The sequence below is a fragment of the Megalobrama amblycephala genome, linkage group LG1 (assembly GCF_018812025.1).
Source record: "Megalobrama amblycephala isolate DHTTF-2021 linkage group LG1, ASM1881202v1, whole genome shotgun sequence".
NCBI lineage: Eukaryota > Metazoa > Chordata > Actinopteri > Cypriniformes > Xenocyprididae > Megalobrama > Megalobrama amblycephala.
In genome coordinates, this window is record NC_063044.1 from 36,904,403 (window position 1) to 36,930,592 (window position 26,190).

At 37.4% G+C, this 26,190-nt stretch overlaps 3 protein-coding genes across 5 annotated transcripts in view; all 3 read left to right on the top strand.

Moving 5' to 3' along the window:
• The window catches only part of LOC125245497 (zinc finger protein 585A-like), a 332,027-nt gene that overhangs the window by 126,306 nt on the left and 179,531 nt on the right, over positions 1-26,190 (top strand). The gene's annotated exons all lie outside the window — the stretch shown is intronic.
• LOC125245484 (NACHT, LRR and PYD domains-containing protein 3-like) lies at positions 1,466-24,496 on the top strand. 2 transcript variants are annotated; one of them, XM_048156076.1, is made up of 8 exons: positions 1,466-1,787; positions 6,360-6,546; positions 7,134-8,936; positions 9,030-9,203; positions 14,616-14,646; positions 17,421-17,594; positions 23,598-23,644; positions 23,778-23,919. In XM_048156076.1, exons 2-8 carry the CDS (start codon positions 6,461-6,463, stop codon positions 23,785-23,787), a joined length of 2,325 nt encoding a protein of 774 aa, XP_048012033.1. In that variant the 5' UTR covers positions 1,466-1,787; positions 6,360-6,460; the 3' UTR covers positions 23,788-23,919. The 2 variants fall into 2 exon arrangements, with proteins under 2 accessions (XP_048012033.1, XP_048012027.1); XM_048156070.1 differs by lacking the exon at positions 14,616-14,646 and having other exon boundaries at positions 1,471-1,787; positions 23,778-24,496.
• The window catches only part of LOC125245451 (NACHT, LRR and PYD domains-containing protein 3-like), a 33,633-nt gene continuing 32,096 nt past the window's right edge, over positions 24,654-26,190 (top strand). Inside the window, exon 1 of one of the 2 annotated variants that reach the window (XM_048156060.1) lies at positions 24,654-24,725. The gene's annotated coding sequence lies outside the window, so the exon portion shown is untranslated. The remainder of the gene's footprint in view (positions 24,726-26,190) is intronic. The other variant, XM_048156059.1, reaches the window with a different exon arrangement.

Genomic DNA, 26,190 nt, shown 5'->3' on the forward strand with positions numbered 1-26,190 from the left:
AATCCTTATCATCACGGTCTGAGGTGTGCTCAAGCTGCCGATCCTCTCAGTCAGGGTGTTGATGGCTGGGCACTGGAGTGGGAGTGGAACTGGCGTCGTTGTCGCAGGAATCCACAGTCATCGACGATCCACACGACGCCAGCACCCACTCCACGTATTCAGAGAAACTCCCTCGAGGCCCTTCCCTGGACATCTGCGCTTTAGTGGCAGTGTTGAGGCCGGCATACAGAAAGTTGCAAAGGCTGCTGTCTGGGAAATATGTCGATGGTGCTAGGAACAAAAAATCGTTAAAATGTGCCTCGAGGGAGCGGTCCTTCTGCTCAAGGCAGATTAACAGAAACGCGGGTGTGTACATCATGACGGGAATGAAAAGTGAAACACGAAAAACACTGACACGGAAAACAACAAACAATAAACACGCCACAATCTGTCTAACTGTTTTGGTAAGGTATTCTGTTACAGTAGCTGATGTATTAAGCACACGACGAGGAGATAAAGTCAAAACAAGTCTTTTACTAGATAATCCACAGGAATGAACAGGAACAGGCAGGAACATACACCAACACATACACAAACGATACCAGACAACACTGGACTGAAAACACAGGGTATATATACATGGGATAACAAGGTGGGTGATTAGACACAGCTGGAGGTGATGATTGGAGTGCTCAGTAACCATGGTGATAAACTAGTGGCGGGAAATGGAACAACACAAGTGCAAAACAAGTCCAAAACAGAGTGCACATGTAACAGACTGAAGTCATTTTAAGATTTTGAGGTTTTTGTAAAGTTTTGGATATAATGACTCATATATATATATATAATAATAATATATAATATATATAATGTGTTACTACATGCTTCTTAAGGAATTACAAATTATTTGGATCAAGTATTCTAAAGTGAAGTTCATGGTAACCCACTAGTAATGACTCATGTGTAACCAATTCCATTGAAAGGAAGTACAATCTATAAATTTACAAAGTTATCCATAACTTTCTCTGTGAGCCGAGAGTCTTTACTCATATTACAATGCCTTGTTGAATGCTGAGCTAATAAATGTGTGTTGTCCAAGCCCTTTGTATGAAACCACTGACACTCACAGGACTTGCATTTATTAGCTCAGCATTCAACAAGGCATTGTGATATGAGTAAGGAACTGTTGTTTAATGTAGGTTTGTTGTCCCTCACAAAACATGGAGCTGCTGCATTCTGACTTGTTATTCTATATTTTAAATTATTTTTACCACTGTGGTAATGCAGGTTTTCCTCATGTAATGTGCTGCCTATGTTATCATTTTAAATGTGATGGTTGAAAGATGAATGATGATGTCTGAAGGTTTTATTTTGATATTCCTACAGGTTTTTTTTTTTTTTTTTTTTTTTTTGATTAAAACCCAGAGAACACTTACAAGCAAATACTACAACAGGTTTAACAGGTTGGTCATCCTGATCAGGTAGATCATATTATAATGGAATGATGACTGGCTGACAGCATTATATACCTTATCAAACTATATGAAACTGATGTCTATATTTTCTGTGTTGTTAGATTTTTTATTTGTAATGTGTGTTCAGTCCCCTAAATCAGCTTTAAATCAACTTTTCTAAAATTCACTGGAGATTGCGTCAATAGAGGGAGCATGAGTGCTTTTTAAATGGGTGGAGTTTAAGGTAAAACCAGGTAGCCAAAAATGAAAGTAAAAGAGGAGGAAAAGAAGGGATGCCATTTCGAGGCTTTAAACCTGTTAAGATTTGGTAATTAAACAGTCAGATATTTTGTGGTAAGTTCAGAAATTATTCTTAATATAACCATGTAGTTAAAATGAGCTTTTTGCTTTTATATATATATATATATATATATATATATATATATATATATATAAAATTTAAAAAAAGACTGGTTTATATTCTGATATGTGTAGATCTTGTGTTAAAAAAAAAAAAGCTATTTCTTCACCAGGACACTTTTTAATGCGCATAATTGGTGTTTTTGTACTTCTATGATCTGGTGCAACACCAATGAACTAGTAGCTTCAGTTGCACAAACAAGGCAAGAAAACGAGACACGCTTTTATCTGTAATGCAGGTGTGACACATTCAGCACAGTACAAAAACAATATTTCTCTTATTTGGTTAATAAGAGAAGAGATAAACACATGTTGTTACTTAAAAAAAGAAATGGGCAGTATAATCGGTAGATACCCAGTCACTTTTTTTTTCAAGGTCAAATTCTGTGGACATTTAGAAAAATATCATGTGTTCCTAAAGAATCTTTAAAGGGTTAGTTCACCCAAAATAGAAAATGTTTTTAAATTTTCAGCCTCATGTTGTTCCACACCCATAAGACCTTTGTTTCTTGTGAATGCATTGCCGATCATTATCTTCAATTATGTTCCAAAGGTCTTACAGGTGTGGATTGACATGAGGGTGAGTAAATGATGAAAGATTTTTTTTATTATTATTTAAGATTACATTAAGCTATATTTCGTCCCCTTGGAATTATAAGGTTCTCTCTGCATTCTGAGCAGTTTTGTGATATTAAGCTTCAAAGTTTTTGCATTCCATATTGTTATGTGACAGCAGAAGACCCAGAAGCAAAGGGGCAATTTCACTGTGTTTATTCAGAGTTAAGTTCTAAGTCCAACAAAAACAGACTGCCAGGCGGTAAACAGAAGATCATAAATGAGTTCGTTCCCTGATGGAAGCTCTCGGAGCACTGGAGCTCAGTGGCCGATCTGGGCGTGCCTCAGTTGGTAGATGGTGAACACCAAACCTGGCGAATGGTAGGAACCAGGCTTGTAGACAGAAGGCTCAGATAGACGGACCACGAGAACAGGTACTAGAACGGGGACTAAGACAGATAATACACAAACAGTAGTTTCGATTGCAGAGAGGTTCTACAGACGTACGCCACACACACAGGTACATAATCATCTGACAAAGACACGAACTAACAGCAGGAAGAAATAGCCAGAACAATCAACGAAGACACAGAACAGGTGCGAATGCGAGAGCGCGAACGCCAACAGAAATGACGAAAAGCTGAAACAAATCAGCATAGAGAACAGGGAGAAAAGCAGAAAACAAGGAAATAATCAAATCCAGCTCATGACACATATAGCAAAAATTATATGGGGAACAAGTTTCTTTCAAACATGAAAATGACAGGGACCCTAAATATATTCTATATGTACAATATCAAAAACCTTTCAAATTTGTAAATGGGGATTTTTGGAACGGGTGAAATACAGATAGAACCTTCTAATTCTAAAAAAAATAACACTTTTCACTTAGAATTATATGGTTCTACTGTATCTGCCAAAAAATTAATTGAAGCAATAATTTTCAAGAAACAAAAACAGTTTACTTATAAATTGTTTTAAAACACAAAATTAGTTGAATTGAAATGCATGAGAAAGTTACATTTAATGGTTTTTATGACATTTATTTCAAATTTTAAATGAATATGCATAAATGGCAGTGTTAAAATATTTTGTCCAGTGCAGATGTTAAATTTAGGTAGGAATATGGTGGGTAATTTAACACATTATTGCAGGGACCATTTAAGTTTCTGTTTGTTTAGACAGAAAGCAGCTACTGTAATACATCTGAGCAGGACTTTATTCCACAGATAGTGGGACAGGTAAAATGGCTTTCTCCAGACATCAGTATGTCTGAAATAACATGCTAACGTTTATAGTTGTAATTAAGACCTCATCAATTAAATTATTGAATATTTGACATTTAAGCTTTAATACTATAAAAATGTAAGATATTTTAAGACTACAAAACTGCAAGAAAACAGACAATGCTTCAGCAAAGGTGTTTAACAAAGTTTAATAAACATTGAAAAATGTTTCACTGACAATATATATATATATATATATATATATATATATATATATACACACAGGTGCTGGTAATATAATTAGAATATCATCAAAAAGTTGATTTATTTCACTAATTCCATTCAAAAAGTGAAACTTGTATATTATATTCATTCACTACACACAGACTGATATATTTCAAATGTTTATTTCTTTTAATTTTGATGATTATAACTGACAACTAAGGAAAATCCCAAATTCAGTATCTCAGAAAATTAGAATATTACTTAAGACCAATACAAAGAAAGGATTTTTAGAAATCTTGGCCAACTGAAAAGTATGAACATGAAAAGTATGAGCATGTACAGCACGCAATACTTAGTTGGGGCTCCTTTTGCCTGAATTACTGCAGCAATGCGGTGTGGCATGGAGTCGATCAGTCTGTGGCACTGCTCAGGTGTTATGAGAGCCCAGGTTGCTCTGATAGTGGCCTTCAGCTCTTCTGCATTGTTGGGTCTGGCATATCGCATCTTCCTCTTCACAATACCCCATAGATTTTCTATGGGGTTAAGGTCAGGCGAGTTTGCTGGCCAATTAAGTACAGGGATACCATGGTCCTTAAACCAGGTACTGGTAGCTTTGGCACTGTGTGCAAGTGCCAAGTCCTGTTGGAAAATGAAATCTGCATCTCCATAAAGTTGGTCAGCAGCAGGAAGCATGAAGTGCTCTAAAACTTCCTGGTATACGGCTGCGTTGACCTTGGACCTCAGAAAACACAGTGGACCAACACCAGCAGATGACATGGCACCCCAAACCATCACTGACTGTGGAAACTTTACACTGGATCTCAAGCAACGTGGATTGTGTGCCTCTCCTCTCTTCCTCCAGACTCTAAGACCCTGATTTCCAAAGGAAATGCAAAATTTACTTTCATCAGAGAACATAACTTTGGACCACTCAGCAGCAGTCCAGTCCTTTTTGTCTTTAGCCCAGGCGAGACGCTTCTGACGCTGTCTGTTGTTCAAGAGTGGCTTGACACAAGGAATGCGACAGCTGAAACCCATGTCTTGCATACGTCTGTGCGTAGTGGTTCTTGAAGCACTGACTCCAGCTGCAGTCCACTCTTTGTGAATCTCCCCCACATTTTTGAATGGGTTTTGTTTCACAATTCTCTCCAGGGTGCGGTTATCCCTATTGCTTGTACACTTTTTTCTACCACATCTTTTCCTTCCCTTCGCCTCTCTATTAATGTGCTTGGACACAGAGCTCTGTGAACAGCCAGCCTCTTTTGCAATGACCTTTTGTGTCTTGCCCTCCTTGTGCAAGGTGTCAATGGTCATCTTTTGGACAACTGTCAAGTCAGCAGTCTTCCCCATGATTGTGTAGCCTACAGAACTAGACTGAGAGACCATTTAAAGGCCTTTGCAGGTGTTTTGAGTTAATTAGCTGATTAGAGTGTGGCACCAGGTGTCTTCAATATTGAACCTTTTCACAATATTCTAATTTTCTGAGATACTGAATTTGGGATTTTCCTTAGTTGTCAGTTATAATCATCAAAATTAAAAGAAATAAACATTTGAAATATATCAGTCTGTGTGTAATGAATGAATATAATATACACGTTTCACTTTTTGAATGGAATTAGTGAAATAAATCAACTTTTTGATGATATTCTAATTATATGACCAGCACCTGTGTATATATATATATATATATATATATATAAAATTCAAAATATTTAACATTTAAAATATTTAAATTACTTCAGCTATGCAACAACTCGTTTTTTACCAACAATGTAAAATTTAACTTAACTTTAATTTAACTTTAATCCAGTGTGCCATAGCAAATAGCTTTATAGCTACATAGTACGACAATGACAATGTCGTGACTGGAAATAAGCAAATAGATTACAAAACCATTCCACTATCATTTTAATAGTGCGGCTGGCTAACGTTAGCTTGGTGTCTAACTGAAAATAACTCCTCAGCAACAGATACAGCAAAACATACAAAAAGACTAATTTAGGCTGCTGTCATTGACAAGATCATAAAATAAAGTAATTCATTGTGAGGTTTCTAATAAACATTGCGTTGTATGAAATTATTTTTTTATCTTTTCTTCACTGATTTAGCATTTTTATGCGATATCTTCCGCTATCGCAGCGACATGACAAAGAATGCTGATCCTGATTGGTCCTCGTGTGTGCATTCAAAGTGCTGATTGGCTCACGCAGATAGAACCTTATAGAGCCAAGTTAGAGTGTGACTTTTTGTTTTCTAAAAAAAAGTATCAAAATGTACACAACTTAAAAAAAGAAACATCACATAATGTAAATAAGTTGAGTATGAATATGTGAATAACTAAATTTTGACAAAAATGTCAGATAGAACCTTATAATTCCAAGGGGACGTTTTGTATTTAATAATATGGGGAAGAAAGAAAGTCTGCAATAGCCATCTAGATTAAGACTACTTTGAAGTAGCTGTATTATATCATTGTACTAACAGAAAAAAAATTCCACAGAAAATGTCTGAAATCAATCTCTCAACACTCTTTATGTCAAACGAGTGTAGGAAAACACTAAAATAAGTCTCCGTAATGACAGAGAAGACGATCTCTCTGAAATGAGCTCTACATCTCATGGATTGAGCTGTGTGTCTATGAATCTACCCCCTGGATCCAGTGACGCAACAATGACATCTGACCCCAGGTAAGACACTGTAGATTTTATCATTTTAGCCTGTAATGAGTTGCGTTGTGTTTCATGGTACATTAACAGAGATGCAGATAATTACTTTCCTCTAGATTTTTTTTTACCACAAAGTTGATCCTAGAAAGTTTAGCTCCAACCCTGAAACATAAATCTCACCGGCCCATAGCCTTAGTAATCCTGAAGACATTGATAAACTTGTTCAGGTGTGTTTGATTAGGTTTGGAGCTGAACTCTGTAGGACAGCAGCACTCAAGGACCGACGTTGCCTTGACAGAGACAGAGATGGAGATCAGAGTCTCCAGAGAAATTTGGCCCCATGCTACCTCATATATTCAGTAATGGAGAAGTGATTTATGTATCCTTAACTTAATTAGTACCCTTAATTAGTACGGAGTTAATTTCCTGAAGTAATATAGTGCATCTAACATGAATAGTAACTTAAGTTTCAATAAAACATCATTATATGTGCTCCAAAATATGCAACATGCATTGCACAGGGATTCATCTGGATATCATACCGGGTAACCTATATATTTCAGATCTCCTACAGTCACTGTCTGTTTTGTTGTTCTTTTTTTTTCCAGACAGGACAAAACTGAAGCAGTCCAGCAGGCACACACACTGGAGACTGGAGACCTGCAGAAAGTCAAAGACCAGCACAAAACAAGCATGAAGAAGAAGTATGAAAGATTATTTGAGGGAATCAAACTCAAAGAGAATGAAACCCACCTGAACAGGACCTACATACAGCTCTACGTCACAGAGGGAGAGAAACATGAAGTTTTACAGATTGAGAAAACAGCCAGAACACAACACTCACAAGACACTCCAATCAACTGCAATGACATCTTTAAAGCCTCACCTGAACCAGGATGTAAGGAGAAAGACCAAATCAAGACTGTTCTTACTAAAGGCATTGCTGGAATCGGAAAAACTGTCTCTGTGCAGAAGTTCATTCTGGACTGGGCCGAGGGAAAAGCCAATCAGGATGTAGATTTCATGTTTGTGCTTCCATTTCGAGAGCTGAACTTGATCAGAGATAATCAGTACAATCTTCACAGACTTCTGTTGGACTTTCATCCTGAACTTCAAGATCTGGACTCAAAGATTTATGAGGAGTGTAAAGTTGTGTTCATCTTTGATGGTCTGGATGAAAGCAGAATCACACTGAAGTTTTCAGATGCTCAGAAAGTTTCTGATGTGAGTGAGACTTCATCAGTGGGTGTGTTGATGTCGAACCTCATGAAAGGAGAGCTGCTTCCCTCTGCTGTCATCTGGATCACCTCCAGACCAGCAGCAGCCAATCAGATCCCCATCAAATACATTAACCGTCTTACAGAAATTTGGGGATTTAATGAGCCTCAGAAGGAGGAATATTTCAGGAAGAGAATCAGTGATGAGAATCAAGCCAGAACAATCATCTCACACATCAGAAGAGCAAGAAGCTTCCATGTCATGTGCCACATACCTGTCTTCTGCTGGATCTCAGTCACTGTGCTTCAAAAGCTCCTGAAAGAAGATCTGAGTGCAGAAATCCCTCAAACTCTTACTGAAATGTACATAAACTTCCTGTTGATTCAGTTCAACATGAGGAATCAAAAGTATGAAGAGACAGATCCAGAGAAACTCCTGCAATGCAACAGAGATGTGATTGTGAAACTTGCTGAAGTGGCTTTCAAACAGCTTATGAAGGGCAATGTGGTGTTCTATGAGGAAGACCTGAGAGAGAGCAGCATAGATGCCACTGACGCCTCAGCATATTCTGGGATTTGCACAGAGATCTTTAAGGAGGAATCTGTGATTAATCAGAAGAAAGTCTATTCATTTATTCATTCAAGCGTTCAGGAGTTTCTCGCTGCTTTCTATGTGTTTTACTACCACATAAATACAACTATGAAGGAATTGAGTAATTTTGCTTCAGTTCAAAGTTTGCTTAAAGTTGCGGTAGATAAAGCCCTTCAGAGTGAAAATGGACAGCTGGATCTGTTCCTGCGGTTCCTGCTTGGTGTCTCTCTGGAGTCCAGTCAAAGACTCTTACAAGATCTACTGACACACACAGAGAACAGCCAAGAGAGCATCAGGAGAACCACTCAATATGTTAAAGAGAAGATCACAGATGGACATGGAGTCTCCACTGAAAGATCCATCAATCTGTTTCTCTGTCTGCTGGAAGTCAAAGATCAGACTCTCTCCAGAGAGATTCAGAAGTTTGTGAAATCAGACAAACACTCAGTGAAGAAAATCTGTCCTGCTCACTGCTCAACAATCACCAACATGCTTCAGATATTAGAGGAGGTGCTGGATGAGCTGGACCTCAAGAAATACAACACTTCAGATGAGGGTAGAAGAAGACTGATACCAGCTGTGATCAACTGCAGGAAAGCTCTGTGAGTGTTTGATTTTTTAAAGATTTACAAAATAATAATAATAATAGCTTCTCTGTAGTAATGGTAACTTCTTCACCCACGTTTCATCCATAGACTTGCTGGCTGTAATCTCACTGCTCAGCATTGTAAAATTGTGTCATCAGCTCTTCAGTCCTCAACCTCTGTCCTGAGAGAGCTGGATCTGAGTAACAATGACCTGCAGGATTCAGGAGTGCAGCTACTCTCTGATGGACTGAAGAGTCCAAACTGTCATCTGCAGATACTGAGGTTTGTAGTAGAAATATTTTAATGTCTTATCTCTGATGGATTCCTGATGGAAGTATTTAGAATTTCATCTCATGTATTTTATCTGGTGGAGTTCAGATACAGATGTTACGTCCACTTGTTGGTTCTGGTGTGTTTGATCGGTGTTGGTGTTGAACTTTGCAGGATGGTAGATTTCCAAGAGCAGGGTTGGCTACCCCGGTTTTGAAGTATTTAGATTACATTAATTTCCTCTTTATAAGCTTAGATGTTAACTGCTCCACCTCACCATTACTTCAGTGGTAGTTGGCTGGAGTTACATTGAAGTACTTGCAGAAATATTTCCAAACACACAATGTGCATTGTGATCCTGTGTGAAAGTTTTCCATTATGGCAATACATACATCAGGAGTGGTACATATACAATCTACATGCCATGTGCTACATGTATGCTCTGTGTCTTGTGTTTTTTCTTATGACCTAGTTTTCCCTATTTTCTTCATTATTCCCCAAATGTTTTCCTCATTTCTTTCACCTGTGTCCTGTTCATTACCTGATTGAGTTCCCTTGTTTGCAACGTGTATTTAGTCCCTGTGTTCTCCCTCTGTCTTTTATGTGGTTGTGTTTAGGGTTGTAACGATATACCGGTATGACTATCATATTATCATATTGTGTACATTTGGTTATTTACGGTATTGAAAAAAAAATAAGACGCAGAATCTTATTTGCACATAGACAGCAACTTTCCACTTCACTACACTCTAAACTTGCTCCTCACACACACATACAGCAGAGACAATGTCAGAGACAGACGTTTCTATCTCTAATCTCTATCCCTCGTTGAAAAATAAGTTACAATTTGCAGTATGGGAATACTTTCGATATGGAAAAACAAACTCGGGGGTTGTCCTCGAGTGTAGATATCCAGTTTGCAAAAAAAGTGGATGCAAAGTAGGCCTACATGCAAAAGGAGGAAACACATCGAACATGTTCACCTTTATTCAAGAACACCATCTGTGCAGATGCAGGTATGTTCCGTTTATTACTTAAGTTGTATGATGTGCGTAATGGAGAGGGAATCCCGAAATCCAGTCATGAAAATGGAATGTACAGTATAATGCAGTGATGTCACGTAAAAACACGCAATTTAATGGACTGATGAAAAAAACGAAAGCAGAGCTGTACAATATATCAAATCGCAACATGGTCTAGGCGGGGTCTGTGAATATTAAAGCGCAAAAAGACAGCTGTATCAATATATCTGTTTGTTTTGCGTGTCAGCTGGTGTGAATGAGCTGCGCTGTTTCGTGTACTACATACTTAAGTATGCGCAACACTCTTATTGTTTTTTCAGTGTTTGCCATCTCGTTATCTGAGGACATGAACACAAACATATCCAAGGTTGCTCTGAGATAACGCATAATGTGCATTTCATCATTTTATTTGAGAAAAAACATTGTCAAATACACTGACACTCAAAGACTGTTTTTTAACTCGAAGAAATTGACAGAAATATATTATGATTGTAAAATACAATGTACTTCTCAAAATAATAATATTTATAATAATAATAATAATAATAATGCAATTTATTTAAATATTATTTAAGGAATATATTTTTTTTCCATGCTTTAATTTGTTACCTGATCCAGCAAAATGAGTCACAGTGACCCAAATTTCAAAATTGAGATTTTGGTATCAATGGAAAGATGAGACAATAAGCTTTAAAATGATACCCTAGTCAAAGTCATACCTTGAATGGTTTTAAAGATATACCCATTTGAATTATGGTCGTCTGCCCTCTTTTTCCAATTGAAAACCTAAGAAAATCGCTTTTAAAGTTTTTTGCCCGTTTTTTGTTGATATCTTTCAAAATCCATTGCATTTAAAGGGATAAACTATTTATTTTACAGCTTAATTTGACCAAAGACATTTTTATATATATAAATGCTATTAAACCAGGCTGAAGCTCAAATTATTTTAAAGTATTTATTTAAATTAATATTTTATAAGGCACTTTTACAAAGATTTACTAAAATCAGAAAGATTGAACAGAGGTGCTACACTTTTGCTTGAGAGAGAGGGTGTGTGTGTGTGTGTGTGTGTGTGTGTGTGTGTGTGTGTGTGTGTGTGTGTGTGTGTGTGTGTGTGTGAGTGAGAGAGAGAGAGAGAAAGTGAGAGAGGCCATAGACAGACGTATCTCGTAAACAAAATCTTCATCAAATGACAGAAAACACGGCTCTCCATTGTTGAGTTTACACCCTTTACAGCAAAAGGCACATATTTTGGCTAACTCAACATCTCGATCACCGCTAACTGATTCACAACTAGACATTGAGGAGATCTGCTAGCTTGTTTACACAGAGCGCGCGCTAGTCTGACAGGAGGATGGCTGGACCGATTGCGTGCCTGTCAGTCGAAACAGGGCTTCCCATTGATAAAAATCAGCGTTTATGTCAGTGTGTTTACATTTCTAAGCTTTTTGATTGGTTCTATACAATGTGTAACACCATATTTGGAGAGCAGAGACGTTTCAGGGGATACCGGGAAATGCTCATAAGTGACCAGAGGAGTTCCATGTCAAATTTAATAGCCATTTAATACCTTTACTCAATTATCTGGACTACGAAACTTTGGGAGATTATTTTTGAAAGTCTGTTCTTTGAAATTAGCTTTAAAAAATCAATTTTTTCATTGTTTTTCCACATTATTGGCCCTTAAAATAGAACGTTGCGACTTCCGACTCATTTCGCCAGAGCGGGTCACATTTAGTAAATCTCTGTTGTGCAGCACTTTGCCAAAACTTAAAAGGATAAAAAGTTAATTTCATTAACATAATTTTTGATAATATATTTGTATTAAATAATAATCGCCAGAAGAACTAAGTCAAACTAGAATTTCTGAATTTTAATAAATTATTAAATAAAAGTTGTTAATCTAATCCATAATCATTTATTAAATTTACTTGATTGTTTTTGATTATTGAAATCTGAATAGACAAAACAAACACTTTCATTAATTTATTGGTAATTTTAACTGATGATAAAAATAATAATTGATTGTTTAAAACCGTATACCGTGATTCAGTAAAACCGTGATATTTGCCGAGATGGTTATCATACCGTTACAACCCTAGTTTTGTTCTCCCTTATCTGGATTTTGAGAGTTATGGAATATATAACATTCTGCACTGGAAGCTCCTGTCATCAAGACAAATTCCTTGTGTGTGTAAACATACTTGGCAATAAAGCTCTCTCTGTTTCTGGTTCTGGTAAATTACTGTATATTCAAAAAATATTATATTGAAATTAAATTCTGTTTTTATTTAAAGTCGCCCTGTAGTCAATAATTTTATCCCATAAAATGCATTAATCACAAAAATGACATATTTAAGTTTTTTCCCCTGTGAAAAAAAATTCTTCATGCCTTAAAATAGCTTGACTGTAACTCTACACCCTTGCATCATTTAGTATACATTACATTTACATTACATTTACATTACATTTATTCATTTGGCAGACGCTTTTATCCAAAGCGACTTACAAGTGAGGAATACAACAAGCGAGTCGTCATGACGAGGCAAATAGACAAGAAGTGCTCATAATACAAGTTATAGGCAGTGCTCAGATTATCCTAAGATACAATAGAGAGGGATTAAAGGAAGTGAAAGGATAGGAATAAGAAGTTTTTTTTTTTTTTTTTTTTTTTTTTTTTTTTTTAAGATGAGGTTAAGTGCTCACGAAAGAGATGGGTTTTCAGCTGTCTTTTGAATATTGCCAGGGATTCCGCATTCCGGATGGAGGCAGGAAGATCGTTCCACCAGCAAGGAACAGTGAACGAGAATGTTCTGGAAAGTGATTTCGTGCCTCTCTGTGATGGTACCACAAGCCTTCGCTCCTTTAGTGAGCGCAGGTTTCTGGTAGGAGTGTAGACTCGTAAGAGTGAGTGGAAGTAGGAGGGTGCTGAGCCTGTGGTAGATCTGTAAGCAAGCGTCAACGCCTTGAATTTGATGCGAGCAGCAAGTGGTAGCCAGTGCAGAGAGATGAAGAGAGGCGTGACGTGGGCTCTTTTGGGCTCGTTGAAGACGAGACGTGCTGCAGCGTTCTGAATCATTTGTAGAGGCTTGATTGTGCATGATGGCAGTCCAGCCAGAAGTGCATTGCAGTAATCAAGCCTAGAAATGACCAGGCCCTGGACCAGAAGTTGTTGCATGTTCTGTCAGAAAAGGCCTGATTTTCCTGATGTTGTATAGTGCAAATCTGCATGACCAAGCTGTCTTTGCAATGTGGTCTTTGAAGATCAGTTGATCATCAAGGATTACTCCAAGATTTCTGGCCGAATTTGATGGGGTAATTGAGGATGTACCTAGCTGGATGCTGAAATCGTGATTTAGAGTCGGATTGGCAGGGAAGACGAGAAGCTCAGTCTTAGCCAGGTTGAGCTGTAGATGGTGTTCTTTCATCCATGCCGAGATGTCCGCCAGACAGCTTGAGATTCGTGCAGCTACTGTGGGATCATCTGGTTGGAATGAAAGGAAGAGTTGTGTGTCATCAGCATAGCAATGGTAGGAGAAACCATGTGCCTGAACATGGATCAATGAATATGCAAATTAGCCCCGGCTCCATTCGCTCACGCCAGCTCAGAGATCCACTCAGTCAACTTACTGAGGTAAACGCCGCACAATGGTATCGCTCTTTAAAACAGTGGACACATTATCCACAGTATCCTTAAAAACGCTTTGAACAACTCAGAACGTTGGTGAAGAAAGGCATGTATTTCATCATAACATCGTAATATACACCATACACCTGCCATATTGCTAAATATACACGATTTTTCATATCAACAGAAAAATATACCGGGATAACCTGGCTTCTCTTGACACTCCCCTGCTAGTTCACTGTTAATGATATGCTAAAGCCCGCCAGCATGCTGACGTGACGCACGTCTTGATATTGCTGAGTTAGATGCATTCCTGGGTCAACATATTTTGTTGATCCTGGAACAACATTCTAGTCTGAAAATTTAGTCTTAACCCTATTCCTACCCCTAAACCTAACCCTACCCATAAGTTATCCCAAAAATCATAGGGAAATGATAGATGAATAACATCATTCATGATTTTAAGCCTAAACTTGACATAATCTGTAAACTTGTCCCTCAAATCTGATTGGTTGATTTGAAAGTTGTTCCAGGATTAACAAAAATGTTGAGTCAGGAACATGCTGAAATCAGCAATATCAGGTTATGCCTGACTGACGTGACTGATTACAAGGTAGTCTGTGATGTTACAGACACCAGCGATTTCAACCCGCAGTTTGTGAGAATGAGGCGAGGCCGGTGGCGTGAGTGTTAATTGTCAAAATCCCTGCCTGTGTTCCCTGTGCCTCCATTGTTTGTTCACCATGTTTTTCTGCCACTCTGCTCACTTGTTAGTTACCATGGACACTCATTGGACCAGGCCCAGGTAAGCTTATCTTGTTACTTTGTTAAGCTCGTCACTCTGCCTATATAAGCCTGGTATTGTCTAGTGTAACAACTGCAGTTCTGAACGTTCTATCATTTGTTCCCTTTTCCTTGGTTTTGATCTCTGCCTGTTTCTTGGATTACCCTGCCTACCTTTGTGTTGCTGCCCTGTTGTTTGTTTTGGACTGTCTTCCTCTGTATTTATTACCCTTTGCCTGTTTTTGACCTTGATTATGGATTACCCTTCATTAAACTGCATTTGGATCCTCAACCATTCGAGTCTCGGAGCATGAAAGGGGAAGCTCAGGCCATGACTACTTTATAGTTATAGTAATCGGGTCTACTGTTGCTGTAATGAAGAACGTAATCTACTCGCATTAGTTTTTCACTAAATCATTTGAAGCAATTTCTCAGTCAGTAAAACAAACACAGTATTGAGAAAACAACCAGCGCTGTTTTTTAGTTGTTTTCCTGAACATGCTAAATGAATATCTGACAATTTTGTTGCTTTTTGAAATTTTTGCATTTGCAAAAAGTTTAAAATGTCTAGAGATTTAGTAATCTACACTTTTTCTGCAGTACTGTTGCTCTCACTGATGGTCCAAAAGGTGTATAATAGCTAGGCTATATGCTTATTTAACTTTTTAGTGGTAAATAAAAAACCCTTTGTGCGTACCGTCAGATGAAATTCTGCAGGTGTCCATGCTCTCTCCTGTCCATGCAATAAATGCACATTTTAGAATGAGTGCAGATTTTTTGCATATTTGCTTGAACTTCTTAGGTAATATCTATGGCTTGACTAATTCCAGAAATGGCCAAAATCAGAATTTAAAATGGACTGAATTAAGCTCTCTACAAACTTGCTGTGGTATGCAATGCTGATTGACATGTATGCGCGTGAATCACAGACATGCACACACTCAGTATTGTCAGTTACTGCATAATTTATTTTTAACAAGCAGAATAATACAGTCGTGATACGCATAGTCTTACTTTTAGCTATGTCTTTTAACTATTATAATATAGTATTTTGAAGGACAAAAACATGAACTTAAACTATTGGCTTTACATCATCAAGTCAGCTGTCACTTTACTTTGGAGCGAGGCCCTGTGCGGTTCCACACTTGGCACAGCCCTTGCGACGGTACTGGTGGTAATTAACACATTTACACTATTAGTTAATACTATATGTTATTAGGGAATTCATACATTATGACACAATTAACTAGTAACAATATATTGATTACTTATTCTATTAATCATATAGAACAGAGGTCTTCAACCCTGCTCCTGGGGACCCACTATCCTGGAGAGTTTAGCTCCAACCCTAATCAAACACACCTGATGCAGCTAATCAAGCTCTTTAGGATGGCTTAAAACTACACATGCAGGTGTGCTGAAGCAGGTTGGAAATAAACTTTCCAGGACAGTGGGTCCCCAGGAGCAGGGTTGAAGACCTCTGATATAGAATCTTCATTTGTTGCTAATGCAATAATCATTAATAAATGTTTTAGTCCTTTATGAGTCATACATTAACTCATGATTATCTGTACATTAGTTAAGCATGAATTAATGCATATTAGTGCATATTTTGCTTTGCTTTTTTGACAAGTTTAGCATACAGATCCTCATTTACATGGATCCATGAAAACGACTAAAAATGCTTTATAATGCATGTCAAGCCAGTAGTTGATGAAATCACTTTTTAAAGTTTTTGACACTTTTCAATTTTGACAATCCTACTACGCTGCAAATAATACGGGGATCAGATGTAATTGTGACCTCTCCTAGTTAGAGTTAGTCTACATAACCTGAAAGCATTCTTTCCATTAATGACTTTTCAAATGTTTTTTTAACCCTTTAACACGTACGATCACACCGGTGTGATCAGTCTTGGCTGGCCCCAGGAGCGTACGATCACACCGGTGTGATTAGAACGTTCAGTGCATCGCGTGATCAACTGCCAAATTCAAATGTGCGTGCGCGCTTTGGCTGGCGCTAAACCAGAGACGGACGCGTGCAGCGCTTTTCATATATTACATATATGCAGTGTTTTCAACCAAATAATGTTTATTGTAGATTTCAGACATTTAAATCCACACGAGTACTAACAAAACAATATATTTAGAGTTTGTAAAATACACAATGATGTCTATAGAAGCGGAAATAACAACCCTTTCCATTATAATTAGACGACACGTTTTATTCATATCAGATACACATTGTGAAAGTAACTTTAAAGCTTACTCTATTCTTCCCCAGTTCACCGACTCACTTACTTTCATGTATTTCGGGAGAAGTGAATAAATTCACGGGTTGTAAATCCAACAGATCCGATTCTCTGTGCGGCGCAAACTAACATGGCGGCGCCCATCGCGCATATGGCTCAACTAACATGATCGTTATAAAGGTGTTTAAACTGCAAAACACATCCACTTGCACATATTTGTCAATCGGAATATTAGATATTTCATGCTATAGTCAACAAATTTGTGAATATTTTTAATAACAAAGGAAAAATTAAATGAAAGCAGATTATCATTCATACAGTGCTGCGGTGTGTCACATAACAAGCGATGACGCGTCACCATGGAAACCATAAAGTGATACGTTCTAAATAACGGTCAGCCAGAATATTTAAAACTTACGTGCGAAAGGGTTAATCATCTGAGCATACTATGGCCATATGTGGCCCGTCGGCCTTCAGTTACCCATCGTGTTCTATATAAAAATAAAATGTGTGTGTATGTGTGTGTGTTATGTATCCATCTATAGGTTGTCAGGCTGTATGGTGACAGAGGAAGGCTGTGGTTATGTGTGTTCAGCTCTAAGTTCAAACCCCTCACACTTGAGAGAGCTGGATCTGAGCTACAATCACCCAGGAGATTCAGGAGTCAAGCTGCTCAACAACAAGCTGAAGGATCCAAACTGCTCACTACAGATACTCAAGTATGTGGGGCAGTGATGTCTGTATGTGATAGGGATTATCTAAACTTTTGTGAAGAAATTGTTTCGTGTATTATTATTATTGCACGCATTAACGTTAACACGTTAATGCGTGTAATTCATTTTTTCAGTTTAACATTTTAAAAATATTCAACACAATTAACGCAGAAAAATCAGTTTTTTTGTCATCCTTTGGTTAGTGTTACATTAAATGGTCAGACTTTTATTCATGCAAATGCCTTTAAACTATTCAAGCACAACAAAAGAAAACATGCTGTCTGTAAATGTCCTATCTATGTGACATGACGCACAGAAAGATGTGTACCAGAATCAAGTTCTCTATTGCACTTGAACGAACAATAACAATAACAAATATAGCTGCAAGCAGCAGTTACGGGGCCAAGCACAAAAACGGCACAAGAAGCAGGCCAACATGGCTGTGAGCATCAGACCAACTGCAACAATGAGCAATTAAAGACCCATTAAGATCATTTTAGGCAAAAGAGCTTAAAAATGATAAAAAATGAGGATTTACTGGTTCATCACTTTCGACCAATAGGTGGCATTGTGACCAAATTAATGTGGTATGGTCAGAGTGAGGTGACAATGACACTGGCAAAGTTTGGTGTCAATATGTCAAAGCATTACAGAGATACAGCTTCAAGAGTCATTTTGCATCCTGCCTCAAATTCCTTGCTCCGGTATACGAAAACTGTTTGACATATCAACTTGAAATCCATAACTTTTTGTCGGCATGGTCTGAAGATGATACGGTTCAATTTTGGTGAAAATCGGAGCAATGGTCTAGGAGGAGTTTGAAAAAGTAGGTTTTTAAAGAAAAACAATATGGCAGACAGGAAGTTCAGCCGACTATGGAAAATTTGATATCTATGTTCTCAGAATGACCCAAGGAATCTACTGAGACCAGTTGCATTACAATCGGTTAATATAGTCAAAAGGCATTTTTGTAAATTCTTTTATAACTTTTAACCACAAGGTGGCGCTGCACCAAAACTTTTTGAGTATGGTCAGGGCATGGTGCCAAAGAAGCATACAGAGTTTCGTAACGATACGCTATTGCGTTCGTAAATTACAGCATTTTAGCACAAAATTCAAAATGGCCGATATGGAAAAATTGGATATCATTTGATTCGACACCAATTATGCTAAAATGTCCATCATTATTTTCCTCAAAATTCTACAAGCAATACCCCATAACGACAACGTGAAGAGTTTGTTTGAAATCTTTGCAAATTTATTACAAATAAAAGATGAAAAAATCACATGTACATAAGTATTCACAGCCTTTGCCATGACACTCAAAATTGAGCACAGGTGCATCCTGTTTCCACTGATCATCCTTGAGATGTTTCTACAACTTGATTGGAGTCCACCTGTGGCAAATTCAGTTGATTGAACATGATTTGGAATTTTTTTGTAAACATGTTAGAGCACAAACCAAGCCATGAAGTCCAAGGAATTGTCTGTAGACCTCCGAGACAGGATTGTATCGAGGCACAGATCTGGGGAAGGGTACAGAAAAATCTCTGGAAGAAATATGGTAAATGGAACAAGTTTGGAGCCACCAGGACTCTTCCTAGAGTGGGCCGCCCGGCCAAAATGAGCATTCGGTTGTAGCAAATTAGCTCAAAATAAATATGAATAATTAATCATAACCAGTTATAATTAATTATAAATACTTAGATCACTTAATAAAATTAACTTAATGTAATAAAATTAATATTACAACCAATTAACATGTTGTCCAATGAACACACAGTGTTAATTGTTTATTAATTCTAAGAAATGTTCATTTCCAGGTTATGGGAAATAACAATCTTATTGTACAGTACTGCTAAGAGCCTGTAGTCAGGATCTGCATGAATAGGGATTCCAGTATATGAGCGTGAAACACAGACAATTTTCCGTGTGACATGAACAAGACTTTATTAACTAGACTAAACCCTTAACTACTCTAACATTCACACACATACATGCATGCAGTTTACCAAGGGAAGGAGAGAGCTAAAGCAGAGTGCAGGAAAGCAAGAAGTTACAGCATTGTTTGGAATTCAGCAGATCACCAGCCTTGAGCAAACCATCAGTCTAGTTTTAACACACCCTTCTTTAAAAGGGGTAAGGATACTCAATGTATCAGATAATGAGACTAAGTTCGATACTTGCATGTCTCTCCCAGTTGAATTAAATCTGTCCTGATGCAATTTGTGGAGGCTCCTGTTGAATCTTAGCTAAACTTGTCTTGATGAAAGAGAACCAGTTGGATTCAGAGGATCTTTGGTGAATGGAAGGTCTAGGCCAGAGCCTGTCACAAGCTTGGGGTTCCTTTGGAAGCTTCTAGCTTCTTACAGCATCATCTTAACATCATCATTTGTCAGTAAAAGAGAAGAAGAGGAAGAGAAGAGGTTTGATCTTGTGATCAGTGAATATAAGGGGTGAAGATGTCACACCCTCTTGAGGTGTCTGAGTCAATAAGGAGTTCCCTTTCAGAGGGAAGTTTTACGAGTCTTTGTTCTGTAGCAAGATATTAGCATAAGACACTGGATTGGATGAATGAGAAAAGAACCTTCTAGATTCTTATAATACTAATGTGTCACAGAGTTAGTAACATGTAACATAAATGACCAAATAGGAAACGAAAGTTGGAGTCCGTAGATACCAAACATGCTACCAATGTGATTTCAGTTAACTATACATTTGCAACTATGGAACATTAATACCAAAATAGTTCAAAAGAGAGAATTAATACATAGAATAAAGACTATAAAAGGAAAGTCATGTGATAGGAAAATTGGATACATGTTTATACATTTCCCAAGTAGTTATCTAGAGAATACATAGGATTAACACGCTGAGGTCTGAAAACGCGCCGTTTTGCAGGTTTTTTTTCACATTGCAGCAAAACAGACTTAAAATACTCCGTCATTTTTTGTCGTAGAGACATAAGTAATATATCAATTGAAACTATAGAATATCTTCTTTTATTTGTATACACTCAGAGTAAAAACACAATGTTGTGCTTTTTGTAAAATAAAGAAAACTAGCATGATGCGTGATTTCTCCTCTCCCTCTGAACGAAGTCCAATCTGAACTGTAACTTAGTGAATACTAATCACAGAAAAAATAAACTTATGTCTAAAAAAACGTTAAGATGTCAGGTTTTAAATCATGTAAGTCAAATCGAAAACAAACCTTCTGTGTTTATGTAATCTGTATGAAAAGAGAGCCATGTCAGAAGTCCGTGATTCAGCTCATTATCTGCTAATGCGGCCACGCCCACGGAGCCAGCGCTATTCAGACGCAAATTCAGAGGCAATACATGCATTCATTGTCTCAATCGTGTATTTATTGTCTTGAAAAGTGTTTATCTGGATGTAAAAATCATGGTTAGCGAGCTCTAGAAGACATGCAGTTAGTTCCTGTTTTCTTTTCTTCTATAGTTGAATTTTAGATGAGTTTTTGTTTCTTTAGCGCCCTCCGGCTGCAGTATGAATTGGAAACTCCATTCATGGAATAGCCTCTTCTTCTTTTAGATGAATTTGTGGACTAAAAATGCACAGAGAGCGCCCTCCGACTTCAAGGATGAATTGAAAACACCAGCGCTCATAGTAATGACAATGAATGTTAAATAAATAATAACTCCTCTGTATAGAAAATTGACATAAGCATATGAGAATCCAATATTTCTCCAAATGTGTATGCTTTTAAACTAAAAGCCTATATTCAGACTCTTTGCATCACAGAAATACATTATATTTTAAAGTATAATATAAAACCATTACTTTATATTGTAATATTATTTTTCTGTATGTTTCATATATCATGATGAGCTTGAGACATCACAGAAGGTTTTTTTCACAGCCTACCTGACTGAAATGCCTCATTAATATGCAAGTCATTTCAGCTCATTACTATCCAATTCTTTTGTCTTCCCAGGTGAGAATGGCCCATTATTCAGTGGTGATTCACGCCTCCTCGCATACTGTGTTTCTTGGCAAAAAGTGTCTTACAAAAACTAAATCAATATATTTTTTTATATGAAGGAGTAGGCAGCATAATTTTTACATAATTTTGAAGCAAAAACTCTAGTTTACAACCTCCAATACCCAAAAGTCTTGTAAACACAGATTTACTATACTTTTTTTGGCCTTATTTCAGTGACTTAAGTATTTTGTTTTTTCAATAACCACGCATAAATGTTATTCCTTCAAAAACACAAACATGTACATACATGTTCCTCACATATTATGGTAGCCTAGTTTGTGCTGAATACAGTGTAATGACACTTTTTCCATTAATATGTTTATGAACAACTGAAAAAAGCACAAATGTCAGGGCATGTCAAAACTTCTCCAGGCCCCAAATCAGCCTCAGACTCCAGAGGGTTAAGAGAGTTTATTTGTCCTTCTCAGGAAGAATGAGTCACTAGTCTCTACAAAATTCTTTCTGATCGTAAAAGTACCATGTATCTGTAACAGGACACCTAGTTCTGCCTGTGTGCTAGCTACATTTGGGATGCTGGTTGCAGTTTTAGGGGGATGGGTTCACAGAACTTTGATAGAGTGAGTTCATGGGTAATTCATTAAATATATTGAATAATTGTGTTTAATCGCTCCAGGCGCTACACGGTGGAGAAGGACCTTAGTCAGGGAGGTGACCAAGAACCCGCTGGTCACTCTGACATAGCTCTAGCATTTCTCTGTGGAGAGAGGAAAAGACGAAGGAAAAATTAATGTAGCAATGGTCCAGAGCGCTCTGGACCTCAGACTTGGGGTGTCCCATTGGGAATCTTCCAATGGGACAATGACCCTATGCACACAACCAAGATAACAAAGGAGTGGCTATGGGACAACTCTGTGAATGTCCTTGAGTGGCCCAGCCAGAGCCCAGACTTGAACCTGACTGAACATCTCTGGAGAGATCTGAAAATGGCTGTGCACCAACGCTCCCCATCCAACCTGATGGAGTTTAAGAGTTCCTGTAAATAATGGGAGAAACTTCCCAAAAATAGGTGTGCCAAGCTTGTAGCATCATACTCAAAAAGACTTTGTAATTGGCTGTAATTGGTGCCAAATGTGCTTCAACAAAGTATTGAGCAAAGGCTGTGAATTCTTATGTACACTTAAGTGATTTTTTAAATTTTTCTTATTTTTAGTAAATTTGCAAAGGTTTCAAACAAACCTCATTCACATTGCCATTATGGGGTATTGTTTGTAGAATTTTAAGGAAAATAATTAATTGAATTTTGGAATAAGGCTCTAACATAACAAAATGTAGAAAAAGTGAAGTGCTGTGAATACTTTCCAGATGAACTGTATGAGTTATTTCATCTTTTATGAGATAATGCTTCCCAAAGACAAGATTTTACAGCTTTCTGTGTTTTCCGTTATATGCTAGAGAGGGCACTAAGACATCTTCTCAATGAGTACAGAATCTCCTGATAAAAAATAAAAAGTTCATTAACTCCATTATCACGTGGTATTTCAAAGTGCATTTCGTTATTTTGACAGATAATAAATTGTATTTACCTGTTGTAATTGATACTCAGAATCATTGTTTTTGTTTTTATTATTGTTTTTAAATCTTGCTTTATCTTGAATGCAGCAGAATCCATAAAGCTCACTTAAGAAAAATAGAACATTGATCTAATAATCAACAGTGCTCACAACACTGTTAGTTTAATATCAAGCTGGCTCTAAATGAATAAAACATTAATAATTACAAACAATTTATTTTTTTTCCATTTGAAATGGGATTTTATATTACAATGAAAGGCATATTCAAAACTGAGCCTAATAAAAGAAGGTTAAATGTTTAAATCAGAATTTGCTCAGTACTTGTAATACTTTGTCTATCAGGTTAAAATTCAGAATTTACTTATCTTTCTCTAAACACTGGTGCTGCTGTAGCTCTTTGTTTACAAGAATAAAACAATTTCATTAGATGTTAGTTATCAGTCTACTCTACATTGTTTTTGTGTCTGTATAGTTTAGACCATGGAGGAAATTTCAGGATTACACCAGGATTGAGAAAATGTGAGTCCTCCCTCTCTCTCTCTCTCTCTCTCTCTCTCTCACACACACACACACACACGCACATGCACACACAAACATGCCTGTGCATATTTAATGATGTTGTAGTTGTTCTGATCTCTCTTCTTGTCTTCAGATGCCTGTGATCTCACACTGGATCCAAACACAGCACACACTCAACTCATTCTGTCTGAAGGGAACAGGAAGATTACACATGTGAAAGAGCATCAGTTGTATCCTGACCATCCAGAGAGATTTGATCTCTGTGAGCAGGTTCTGTGTCAAGAGAGTCTGACTGGACGTTGTTACTGGGAGGTTAAATGGACTGAATGTGGTCATGTCGCAGTTGCTTATAAAGGAATGAACAGGAAAGGTGGGAGTGACTGTAGGCTTGGACTCAATAAAGAGTCCTGGAATCTTTACTGTTGTGATGAAGGTTATTCTGCCTGGTACAATAATAAGAGCACAAATATTCCTCGCCCTTCATCGTCTAATAGAGTAGGAGTGTATGTGGACGTGTCCACCGGCACTCTCTCCTTCTACAGCATCTCTGACACACACACACTCACACACTTACACACATTCAACACCACATTCACTGAACCCCTCTGTGCTGGATTTCTGGTTTATCGTGAATCTTGTGTGTCTCTGTGTCAGATTTAACAACCTGCTGTGATGAACCTCAGAAACATCAGCAGAAGTCAATTTCCATGAAAATGTTATTGTGATTATACATTCAAATTGAGACCTTTTTTTGCAATTACAAGTTAAAATTAAAAACTGATAATCTTGCCATAGATCTAATTGATAAGATTATGTATTGTTTCACTAATATGAATAAATTTCTGGACCTTTGAACCCGAGTTTGATTGCTCCCCATGCCCCCGCTGGACTGTGTTCATATTATATTATATGGGTCTGCACCGCAGTGCATTTACACAGTCAAGGCAGCAGCTGTTTACCCTGTTGCTTGGTAACAACAGCACAGTGATCTTATAAAAGCTAATATAGATTTGGTCATTGTTTCAGAGGATACACAGAATCACTTTCATCCTGCTGGATTCTCATAAACTCTTACTGTTAGGTCAGTGTGTTTTCTCTCTCTATTCATCAGATTAAGTAAAATTCTTTATTAAAAGGATAGTTCACCCAAAAATGAAAATTCTGTCATCTTTTACTCACCCTCAAGTTGTTCCAAACCTGTATAAATTTCTTTGTTCTGCTGAACACAAAGGAAGATATTTTAAAGAATGTTTGTAACCAAGCAGACTTGGTCACCATTGACTTCCATAGTATTATTTTTCGTACTATGGAAGTTAATGGTGCCCTAGATCTGCTTGGTTACAAACATTCTTCAAAATATACAGGTTTGGAACAACTTTAGGGTGAGTAAATGACAGAATTTTTATTTTTGGCTGAACTATCCCTTCAATGAATAATATAACTGTAATGACAAACTTTTGCAGCACTAAAATTTAATGCATTTTTTGTTGTAATTTTTTTTTGATTAATCTTTGATGCTATTGTCTTTAAGTAAAATGTCTGTTACTTAAAGTAGTTATTCTTAGTAGTTTAAATGTTTGGTTACATTACATTATATATTTATCTATCTGCATTTCTTATTTATTTTTTCCTGTTTCAGATTAACTTAAAACATGCCTATGGTTTTGAGTCAAAATAAATTACAAATATCAATTAGTATGACTGAATCTACCTTAGTTAATCTACCTTGATTATGTCACAGCAGTGAAAGTAACGTTTAAGCATTAGATGAGGTGTAAACGTCTTTTTAGAGCCCTGCATTTCGGCCCGAGCCCGACGGGCCCCGACTTTTTTACGGCCCACGGGCCGGGCTTCAGGCCGATTTTCACGTCATAGCTCAGAGGCGGGCCGGGCCTCGGGCCTGTTTTAGGCTTCTCCTCCTTTTAATACTTTGGACATCCATTAATTAAAATAAACCATGAGAAGCTGATGATGGTAAAACAAACACATCCATAGATATAGTGCTGTGCTGGCGGAAACATGATGAGACCATAGCTGCGTCTCATTTCTGAGGCTGCGTGCGCGCGTCCTCATGTTTAGTGTAGCAGAGAGTGCGCCTTCAGCGCAGCAGCTGGAAGAGTGAGAAATGGATTAAAATTAGGGATGTTCATTTCGGTGTGACCCATTAAAAATACCAAAATGTTATTTTCAAAGCTTTAGTTTTATACATGTTCAAATACGGCATATAAAACAACAGAATATGAGTATTCACACATCACGCACCCACAGCGCTTGAATGGAGAAATCGCGCCGGCGCCTTGCGCACATACACAACATCGCCTATCAGTTCTCACATTTTTAACTTGACATCACAGCCTGTTTATTATCAAAATAAAATACAGTCAATCAAAGTTATACACTGCTCAATGTATAGGCTGTACAATCTGTGGCATTCAGCGCTATAGACTCACTTAAAAAGCACATGTGAAGGATGTATTGTTGGAGCGCGAGCGAAGTACAAAGCCTATAATTTACATAATAAATAATAGTTTAGCATTCAAATACTT

Bases quoted from the DNA above. Each gene is read 5' to 3' on its own strand.
- LOC125245484 (XM_048156070.1), top strand. From the start codon at position 6,461: ATGAGCTCTACATCTCATGGATTGAGCTGTGTGTCTATGAATCTACCC. The intron at 17,595-23,597 runs GTATGTGGGGCA...GTGTCTGTATAG, and splicing joins TGCTCACTACAGATACTCAA to TTTAGACCATGGAGGAAATT. The intron at 23,645-23,777 runs GTGAGTCCTCCC...TCTTGTCTTCAG, and splicing joins TACACCAGGATTGAGAAAAT to ATGCCTGTGATCTCACACTG.